The following is a 10,568-nucleotide window of genomic DNA, read 5'->3' on the forward strand; positions in this document are numbered from 1 at the left end:
CCCAATTAAAAATTAGGCAAAGGACCTGAATAGACATTTCCTCTAAAGAAGATATATGAAAGGCCAACAGGTACATGAAAAGATGTTCAATATCACTAGTTATTAGGGAAATGCAAATTAAAACCACAATGAGATACCACCTCATGCCTATGAGAATGGCCATCATGAAATAGACAAGAGAGAACAAATCCTGCCGAGGATGTTGAGAAAAGGGAACCCTGGTGCACTGTTGGTGGGATCGTAGATTGGTGCAGCCACCATGGAAAACACTATGGAGGATCCTCAAAAAATTAAAAATGGAAATACCATATGATCTAGTCATTTCAATTCTGGGAATACATCCAAAGAAAATGAAATCACTAACTCAAAAGTACATCTGCACCTCATGTTTATACACACACACACACACACACACACACACACACACACTGGCATATTATTCAGCCATTAACAAAAAAAGAAGGAAATCCTACCATTTGCAACAACATGGATGGACCTTGAGGGCCTTGTGCTAAGTGAAATAGGTCAGATAGAAAGAGACAAATACTGTATGATCTCACTTATATGGAATCGAAAAAAGAAAAAAAGAAAAGAACAAAAACACCAAACTCACAGAAAAAGAGGTCAGATTTGTGGTTACGAGAGGTGGAAGGTGGGGAGAAGGGGAATTGGAGAAAGGTGGTCAAAAGGTACAAACTTCCAGTTGTAAAACAAATGAGTATTTGGGATGTAATGTATAACGTGATGACTAGGGCTAACATTGCTGTATGATATATAGTTGAGATTTGTCAAAATAATAAATCCTATGAGTTCTCATCACAATGAGAAAATTTTTTTCTTTTCTTTTTATTGTATATGTAAAAGATGGACTGTTGTGGTAATCACTTCACAGTATATATAAATCAAACCATCATGTTGTATGCCTTACACTTATACAGTGATGTACTGTATGTCAATTATTTCGCAATAAAACTAGTGTAAAGTAATGCAAATATAACACATGGCAGACATTTTAATGTGGGATTTGGTTATAAACTACAGATTACCTTACAAAAAGCTTAATTGTCAGTTTATAAAGTGTAACCTGGTTACCTGTTTTTGCTCTAAGAATGAGTGGGTCTTCACAACCATAATTTTGATCAAACCAATTAAACTTCTGATAGCATCCATACCAAAACTCAAAGTTTTAGTGTTTCTTGGAATGCTGTGGTATAGCAGGCCATATGGATCAACTGAAGGAAAGTTAAATTCAACACAAAATTTGGAACTGTTCTTTCCTTATGCTTGTTGGCACAGTCTGTTTTTTGTTTCTTTGTTTAATCTGTGATCCACCTTCAGATGGTTTCCTGAGATTAAGAATTCTTCGTATCAGTGAGGTCATATGATACATGTCTTTCTCTGATTGACTTATTTCGCTCAGCATAACAGTTTGCTGGAGTGGTAGGGGGTGGGAGGGATGGGGCGGCTGGGTGATAGACAATGGGGAGGGTGTGTGCTATGGTGAGCGCTGTGAATTGTGTAAGACTGTTGAATCACAGATCTGTACCTCTGAAACAAATAATACATTATATGTTAAAAAAAAAAAAGAAGATAGCAGGAGGGGAAGAATGAAGGGAGGGAAATCGGAGGGGGAGACGAACCATGAGAGACTATGGACTCTGAGAAACAAACTGAAGGTTCTAGAGGGGAGGGGGTGGGGGGATGGGTCAGCCTCGTGATGGGTATTAAAGAGGGCACGTTCTGCATGGAGCACTGGGTGTTATACGCAAACAATGAATCATGGAACACTACATCTAAAACTAATGATGTAATGTATGGGGATTAACATAACATAATAATAAAAAAAAAGGAAAAAAAAATCTGTGCTCCACCTTGTCTTTTCCTGCAATCTAAGATTAAGGTAGCCACGGGGCGCCTGGGTGGCTCAGACGGTTAAGCGTCTGCCTTCGGCTCAGGTCATGATCTCAGGGTCCTGGGATGGAGTCCCGCATCGGGCTCCCTGCTCCTTGGGAGCCTACTTCTCCCTCTGCCTCTCTCTCTCTCTCTGTCTGTCTCGCATGAATAAATAAATTAAATTAAAAAAAAAAAAAGATTAAGGTAGCCAGACAGGGATGTCTAAGTCATTTATCTTTAATATGTAAAGGACAGATTGTCACCAGCCTATTTAAAAGATATCATATCCTTGGGGCCCCTGGGTGGCTCAGTCAGTTAAGCGGCTTTCTTCAGTTCACGTCATGATCCTGGAGTCCTGGGATGGAGCCCCGTGTCAGGCTCCCTGCTCAGTGGGGAGCCTGCTTCTCCCTCTCTCTGCTCCCCCTGCAGTTGTACTCTCTCTCTTTCTCTCAAATAAATAAATAAAATCTTCAAATAAATAAATAAAAATAATAAAAGATATCATATCCTAACTCAAACAAAATAAGCCTTTGGAAATTCCTAGTTTCTGCTATAGTCATTGTTTTTTTCTCTTTTCTTTTTAGTTAATGTATGACCCTAACAAATTAGCCCTGTAATTGGATGTTTGCTCAGCCAGTTAAAAAATAGAGTTAATAAGAAAAGCAAATGAGTTAATAAGCCCTTTTGTTTTTCTTAACAAGGCATATCTTAAAAATCTAAATGTTAAATTACAGAACATTATTACCAAACCTCTTATTTGATGACATGTGTGGCTAAATGTTTAGGCCTTTTTGTGTGTGGAAGTTATTGCATTAAATAGTGCTGGACAAAATAAGTTGGTATATATCTTATTAAATATGCTATTGAGCAAATGAGGTTTAAAAACAAGGAAAGGATGCCCAAGCTGTTTTGTTTTGACATGGGGTGTGTGTGTGTGTGTGTGTGTGTGTGTGTTTGGTTTGGTTTTGTTTTTTTGGGTGGATTACACAGTAAATTGTTCTAAGATTGCTCAATAACAGGACTGTATACTCTGAGAAGCAAGGGAAGTGTTTGCTTCTTTTCTAAAGTAAGTCGGCAGAGAGCATTTGGTAGGAAGAAGACGAAGAAAAGAGTCGATGTTAACATAAAGACAGGCTGCTTTTTATGTCTTCCTGGACTCTACAGAGAAGAATCCCAACTTCATTACTGAGCAATGAAATGTTTCTGGTTAATTTGCGTGTGTGGGCAAAAAAGGGGGAGAGGAGAAAGCCAGCAATACGCTTCCACAGCTAACTAACCTAGTACAGTCTTTAGAGATGTTTACATGAGTGAAGCAATTAAAATCAACACACCTGGGAGGCTAGGAAGAAAAGTGGAGAATAATACTGAAAATGCACACATCTAAGCCAGTTGTAGTATCTACACGAAGCCTGTGAAGGTGGTGGTTCAGCCGGGCACCGAGGTGTCTCGTAAGCGCTAGTCTCTCACACGGTCTGTGTACAGATGTGGACGCAGCTTCAAGCTGACCTACTGCACATACACAAAGAGCTTATGCACTTTTGGGAACAGTATGTTTTGACACAGAAAAGAACGCACAGAGAACAATTGTTTCGCTTCAGTGTGGAGGTGAACTTTGATGGAACTTAGTAAAACACAGAACATTTATTACTGTGATGAATGGCTCTCCGGGGAGTCATTTCCGTGCCCTCCCAGCTGGAGTACAGGACTGCAGTGACAACAGTGGGCAAGAAAGGGACAGAACAATAGGTTCTGCGAGTTCGAGAAGCTGAGGTTGCCCTCCCTGAGCGGGTGGTATGAGCATCAGCCCTAAGCAGCACATAACTCAAGAGAGGAGTGATGGATTCTTGTGGAATGTGGAAATCACAAAGAGGGTAAAATGAGAGCATATTATGAAAGTGCACTTGAATCATCCAAAGTGCTGAGGATTTTTTGTGTCAACAGATTCCACGATTGAAAAGCTGCAAGTCTGGTGAGTTCCCTGATCAAATCCAGGACCCGCGATCCCAAGGAACCCAACATTATTCATCCAAACTGGATGCCGCTGCGATTGGCCAATGGAGCAATTGGAAAACAGGATCCTTTCCACCCCTTAAAATAATTATTTATTCATTTGTTTGAATTAAACAAATTATAATACAGTTAAATCAACATGTCTGGTTTATTTCAGCTCCTTCACTCTGCAACCTAGGGGCAGGGACTGTGTCGGTTTTTCTGCCTTTCCTTCGTCCAACGTGTAAAGGTATCTGCTGTAATAAACTGCAAACTCCACGTTATCCTCGGTTTTCTCGATCTTAACAGATTTCGCATCCTTTCCCCTGGCCTTGAGCAGGAAGTTCCTGATTTCCTCAACTTTGCTAGTTGTAACTAGGAGGCACACAGGGAGGGAGTAAGGATTTGCACTGCCAGATAGATGCCTTATTCCCCCTTTTTGGCAAAAGTTTTTTTTTTAAAGATTTTATTTATTTATTTGACAGAGAGAGACACAGCGAGAGAGGGAACACAAGCAGGGGGAGTGGGAGAGGGAGAAGCAGGCCTCCCGCCGACCAGGGAGCCCGATTTGGGACTCGATCCCAGGACCCTGGGATCATGACCTGAGCCGAAGGCAGACGCTTAACCGACTGAGCCCTCCGCAAAAGGTTTTTAAAAAATACTGAGGCTCTCCAGGGGCGCCTGGGTGGCTCAGTGGGTTAAGCATCTGCTTCTGGCTCAGGTCCTGGGATCGACCCCCACATCGGGCTCTCTGCTCCACGGGGAGCCTGCTTCTCCCTCTGCTTGTTCTCTCTCTGTCAAATAAATAAATAAAATCTTAAAAAAAAAAAAAAAAAGTCAGATGCCTGGCCACCATATCTTAGAATCCCAGGAAGGTAACGACTTGGCAAAAAAAACCTCTGCACTGATTGTGAAAGGCCCACTTATAACTTAGAATCTCAGCATCCTGATAGCAGGCGCCCCCTTGGAGCCCCAACAAGCAGACAGAAATGGTGTCGTGGTGTGGAAACAACCTGTCAGAACCGCCTTGGCTCTGAGGTTCCATGATTGGCTTTGACACTGGGTGGAGATGATCAAAAGCCCTTCAAAAATCAGCCTTGGAGGGAAGCTCCATCGCCTTTTGTCTCTTCTAACCCGGGGTTTCCCCAATGCCCCCTGCTAGGATAGAGAGACTGTCAGCACCATGGCTCCTAGCTCAGACTTTTAATGGAAAAAAAAAAAAAAACCCCAAACACTGAATTTTGAATCTAAGTTCTAAAAAAAAAAAATAGGAAATTTTTATTCTATATAATAATGGATCCTAAACCTGTCTATTACCAGAATCCCTCGCTCACATGGGGTTTCCCAAAAATAACAGTTCCAGGGGCCTAACCCAGTAGAGTCTGAATTTGACCCTGCTCCTGGGGTCCAATTCAGCAATCTGTAATTTTAATGATCTCCCAGATGATTCTAATGATAGGCCAAATTTGAGACCCAGAGATTTGGTTATTTTTTTAAACCAAGTATTTTTAAATGTATCCCTAGAGATTCCATGAGAACATATGCTCGCATTTTCAATATTCTAATTCCAATACCCTACCAAGTCACACTACCTCTTCCCACTGTCTTGGGATGGCTAATCTGTGTTTAAAATTATAGCAAATACGGCCCTGCAGAAAGGTTACATTTCATTACATTTTTACTAAAATCGCTGAGTAACTTCATAGGTGAAAAAAGAATTCATAATTCTATTTTACTAACACTCCAGAATGTATCCTATTATTTCAGGGGGTGCTGTGAAATTTTCAAAATGAAACTTCTTTGAGTTCACTTGAATTTCTAAGGTCTGAAAACTATTGCTTTAGATTCAAGGCAAGAGGGTGCCTGGGTGGCTCAGTTGGTTAAGCGACTGCCTTCGGCTCAGGTCATGATCCTGGAGTCCCTGGATCAAGTCCCGCATCGGGCTCCCTGCTCGGCGGGGAGTCTGCTTCTCCCTCTGACCCTCCCCCCTCTCATGTGCTCTCTCTCATTCTCTCTCTCTCAAATAAATAAATAAAATCTTTAAAAAAAAAAAGATTCAAAGCAAGAATTCAAGGCTTTTCCTCCACTGCCTCTTTTACCCACTCTCCCAGCCTCCCTCCATCTCCAAAGGCACTCCTGTGGAGGGGAAGCTCTCATGTGCATTGTTCCATTGATGCCAAGTCAGGAAAATAGATACCACACTAGGTATTTTAACAGAGAGAATTTGATATGGGAAATTTGTTGCAGATGTTGGAGGGCTCAAAAACAGCACAAAGGAACACCGAGATAACAGAGTTAGGTAGCAAGCAGCTTTCTACTCTTAGGCAAGAGGTTGGAATGGCCAAAACTGGGAGGTGGGGGAGGGCCCCATCGAGGCGGGACCCAGGGCTTAGGGTGGGGCACTGCCAAGCAAGCCATGGTTGGCTCGGGTGCTTTGAGGAGAGGCCTCTTGCATTTGGAGCTCTGACTCCCAAGGGGCCACTACCTGGAGCTGCTGCTACCTCACCTCAGACTGCAATGAGGCTCTGGGAGTGTGGAGAGAAGCTGAAGACAGAAACTAATTATTGCTGCCAAGTGAAAGGCCACTGGTAGGGCGATATCTAGAAACAGAAAACAGAAAGGAAGAAGGAAAAGCCCTCTCCCTTCCTCCTGCTGCCCAGTCTCTCTCAAGGGCATCCCAAAAGGAAGCCAGATGACTAAAGAAAAATCTGGTTTCCAAGGTCTTGGCCCCTGCATCACCAAGTGGAGTAGAGGAGGGAAGTTTTGGAGCTGGGGGATAGTATCATAATCAAGCACAGCCTCAGACAATCCTTTGAGTCAAGAGAGCAGTGAAACTTGCATTGGCAGGAACAAGTTTAAAAGCTTTTGTTTCCAGGACTATGCTTTTTTTGATGGTCAAATAATTTTCTGAAAAGTATAATCCACTCTTGAAGTGTCACAATGCCCATTAGCATATTAAAGGAACTGAAAAGTCCTGCAGTAAAGAAACTTGCTTTATTTTGTTTAATTAACTATTTCTAAAGTGTATGTAGTGTGAATTCCTTATTTTTTCAGATATAATATTCATCAGAACATACAAACCGGATTGTAAATGCTGTTCTAAAAAAAAAAAAGGCACTACTTAAGTTTAAACTGCTTTTTTATCTGTTAGTTTCTAAAGCTGGGGAAAAAAAGAACATATCCAAGTGAAATAGGAAGAAAAATAGAATTCTATCTGTAAAGGATTAGATCTAACTGTTTCTCTTTCATGTTTCCTGATATCTGTAAAAGGAACATCCTCCTCTGCCCTTAAGCATACTGTTAGGAAAAGAATCCCTCACTCAACCCCCAGAAGACTCACTATGACTTGTAACAAAAACCACCAGCTTCAACAAAATCTGAAGGAAACTGGGGAGTGTTGCATGAAACTGAATCATCTCAAGAGCCCGGTGATACCGACTGCTCTTAAATACACAGGGTAGCTTGAAAATTACCCCATGGGACAAAGAATGACTCTATATTCAAGGAGATAAAAAGAAACTTTATTACTTTTAAGATTAGGTTATCTACCCCTCCCATGCCTACCTCGGGCTGGAAGAGGCATCTGACTGTAACCCCTGACACAGACTGAGCGTGAAACACAGACTACAGCCCAGTCAACTTTGGGAGCGGGTCTGAGGCCACCATGTGGAAGATGCCGATGAGTGGGGAGAGAAGTTTGTCTGCAAAGGTGGGTGCTGAGAGAAAAGGAACAGCCCGGATAGAAGGAGAGGAAGGGGAAGGGAAAGAGACAGAGGGAAGCGGGAGGAGGAGGAGAAAGAGAGGGAGGAGGTGAAGGCGGAGGAGGGGAGGTGAAGGCGGAGGAGGGGAGGGGAAGAAGAAAGGAAGGGAGTGGGGGACGGAGAGAGGGTGGGAGAGGGAGGAAGGAAAGAATTAAAAATAACTGCCTGATGATTTTCCAGATTCCTTGGGGATTGGCTCTAAATTATCCCTATTTAACTAGAATGTTTCATTTCATAACACCACAATGTCCAACTAATAGGAGTGTCTCCATCAAGTTATGCTAATCTGGCTTTTACTGTTGAGTTGGATTTTGTTCATGAAGACAGCTGATTCCTGTCTGGAAATCTGGAAATTTCTTTTCTTTTTTTTTTAATTTTTTATTGTTACATTAATCACCATACATTACATCATTAATTTTTGATGTAGTGTTCCATGATTCATTGTTTGTGCATAACACCCAGTGCTCCATGCAAAACGTGCCCTCTTTAATACCCATCACCAGGCTAACCCATCCTCCCAAGAACCTCCCCTCTAGAACCTTCAGTTTGTTTTTCAGAGTCCATCGTCTCTCATGGTTCGTCTCCCCCTCCGATTCCCCCCCTTCATTCTTCCCCTCCTGCTATCTTTTTCTTTTTTTTTTCCTTAACATATAATGTATTATTTGTTTCAGAGGTACAGATCTGTGATTCAACAGTCTTGCATAATTCACAGCGCTCACCATAGCACATACCCTCCCCATTGTCTATCACCCAGCCGCCCCATCCCTCCCACCTCCCCCCACCCACTCCAGCAACCCTCAGTTTGTTTCCTGAGATTAAGAATTCCTCATATCAGTGAGGTCATATGATACAAGTCTTTCTCTGATTGACTTATTTCGCTCAGCATAACACCCTCCAGTTCCAGAAATCTGGAAATTTCTTAAGCAAAGCAGTTTGAATTAATTTTATCTATTCCAGTCCTTATTCTAAAAACAGGTCCCAAAAAGTTCCAAGCAATTGATTGTGGGTGTAAGTAGCCATTACATGACTTCCTTTCATCATGACATGCTACCTACAGACCTGACATTATATTAAATCATATTAAGATAAGATATTAAGACCCAATTCTGGTTCTGAGAAACTTTTCTGTCCCATTCATTTGGAAGTTTATCAGCTGACACAGAAGACTCTGATAGTTTTGTCTCCAACAGCAATATGACAAAGGACAGACATTCCTGAGCCAGAGACAGGAGAAACTAAGCCTAGTCAAAAATGTATAGTTCTAGAGATTAAAATCTACTAGGGGCACCTGGCTGGCTCAGTTGGTAGAGCATGTGACTCTTGACCTCAGGGTTCTAAGTTTGAGTCCCACGTTGGGTGTAGAGATTACTTAAATATAAAATCTTTAAAAAATAAAATAAAATAAAATCTCCTATTCACATCCTAGCAGACACAGTCTCCTTCTGAAATTAGGTTTCTTTCATGGGGTCTGGCTTCACTTCATAGCCAAAACAACATTTCTGAATATTGCCCCAAACCGCAGTCCCCTTTGAAGGTGATCTATGAAGGGTTGCTTTCATCTTCCATTGGTATTCTCCTGCCTTAAGGAACACCACATCCTCCACCTCCTAAATTCACTGGTTTTGTCTTGCTTCTCTTTTATTTGGTTCCCACTCTTTTCCACCCTTTTGGAATTAGTCTACTTTCCAAACTTGACTTCAGCTGGAGTACAAATTTGACCTTCTCTTTGCTCACTGGCCTGCTGTTGAAGGCTAGAAGCTGTGCCCATTCCCGGGTGGGTTTGCTCATGGAGACCCAGCATATGCAAGAAGGAATGTTCTGAAAATAACATGGAGTACCCTTTTGCCCATAAGCAGAACTCTGGTCCTGCGTTATTTCATAAGTAAAACAACCTGAGAAAGAACACACAAATTAACCCTTTTTCTAGGCCAGAAAAATTACTCTTAGTAAATATTTTAGTAGTGTTTGTTTCTTCTCTTTAATAGTTTTAAGTATTTTATAATCTATTTCTGAAGTTCTTAGGGTCTAAGAAATTTATCATTGTTAATGATTCTGGATTGTTTCTTCATGTTTCTTGTAATTTAGAACTGTGAGTTCATGTTTCATGGCACTTTATCTAGAGGAATCCTATGCAGGGTTGAAAATATGTCTTTCTAGAGAAGACTTTTAATTACTTTTATTGAGGACATCAGTATTGTTATTAGCCTGAGATTGCTTTTTATACTATTTTGTTGGAGAATGTAGGCCTTTCAGAGGGTGTAAATTCAAACCTCAAATTTGAGTGAGGGGAGCCTGAGGTTTTCATATTTTTTTTCAGACTCTCAGGATTTTCCTTCCCATCCCCCTTCCCCATTAGATCAGGCTAAACAAAAGAGTTTCCTTTAAACCTCCCTTTGGGAGAGGCTAAACATTTTCAGTTCTCTTTCACAGATGTATAGTCATTCAGGTGTTCTTTATTTTAGCCTTTGATCCAAATTTCTGCCCTTCATGGACCCAAAAATATGTCTCCTGTACTTTCATAGCCTTAAAACTCAACCCTTTATTAACAAGATTGGCAAAAAAATAAATCCAGAACAGTCAAAAAGAAGTCACTTCTGAAAATGGACTTGCTTGGTAACCACTTTTGATCCCTTATAGACTTACATTGAAAATATCTTCTTAGGCTATCTTCTTAGGCACAGTGAAAAGATTTGTGCAATTATCTGCTGGCCTCTATCAACAGAAACAATCAATATGGAGAGTGCAGCACCCCTTTCTGTACACCTCTCACAAATATTGTTCATAAGTTTTCTGGTACTTTCCAAAACAAATAGAATGAATGCTTCCTTATAAGAAAGGTTCTTTGGAATCAGCTTTGAGAAAGAAAAGAAAGAAAGAAAGAAAGAAAGAAAGAAAGAAAGAAAGAAAGAAAGAAAGAAAGAAAGA

At 41.1% G+C, this 10,568-nt stretch overlaps 1 protein-coding gene across 1 annotated transcript in view; it reads right to left on the minus strand.

Annotated features, from left to right (window-relative positions):
* Positions 1-4,051: 4,051 nt before the first annotated feature.
* Positions 4,052-10,568, minus strand: part of LOC110588414 (60S ribosomal protein L38-like) — a 10,861-nt gene continuing 4,344 nt past the window's right edge. The window contains exon 2 of the mRNA XM_044913071.1: positions 4,052-4,257. Within this exon, the coding sequence (XP_044769006.1) occupies positions 4,052-4,257 (206 nt within the window). The remainder of the gene's footprint in view (positions 4,258-10,568) is intronic.

This window comes from Neomonachus schauinslandi, chromosome 2 (assembly GCF_002201575.2).
Source record: "Neomonachus schauinslandi chromosome 2, ASM220157v2, whole genome shotgun sequence".
In the NCBI taxonomy this organism is placed as follows: Eukaryota; Metazoa; Chordata; class Mammalia; order Carnivora; family Phocidae; genus Neomonachus; species Neomonachus schauinslandi.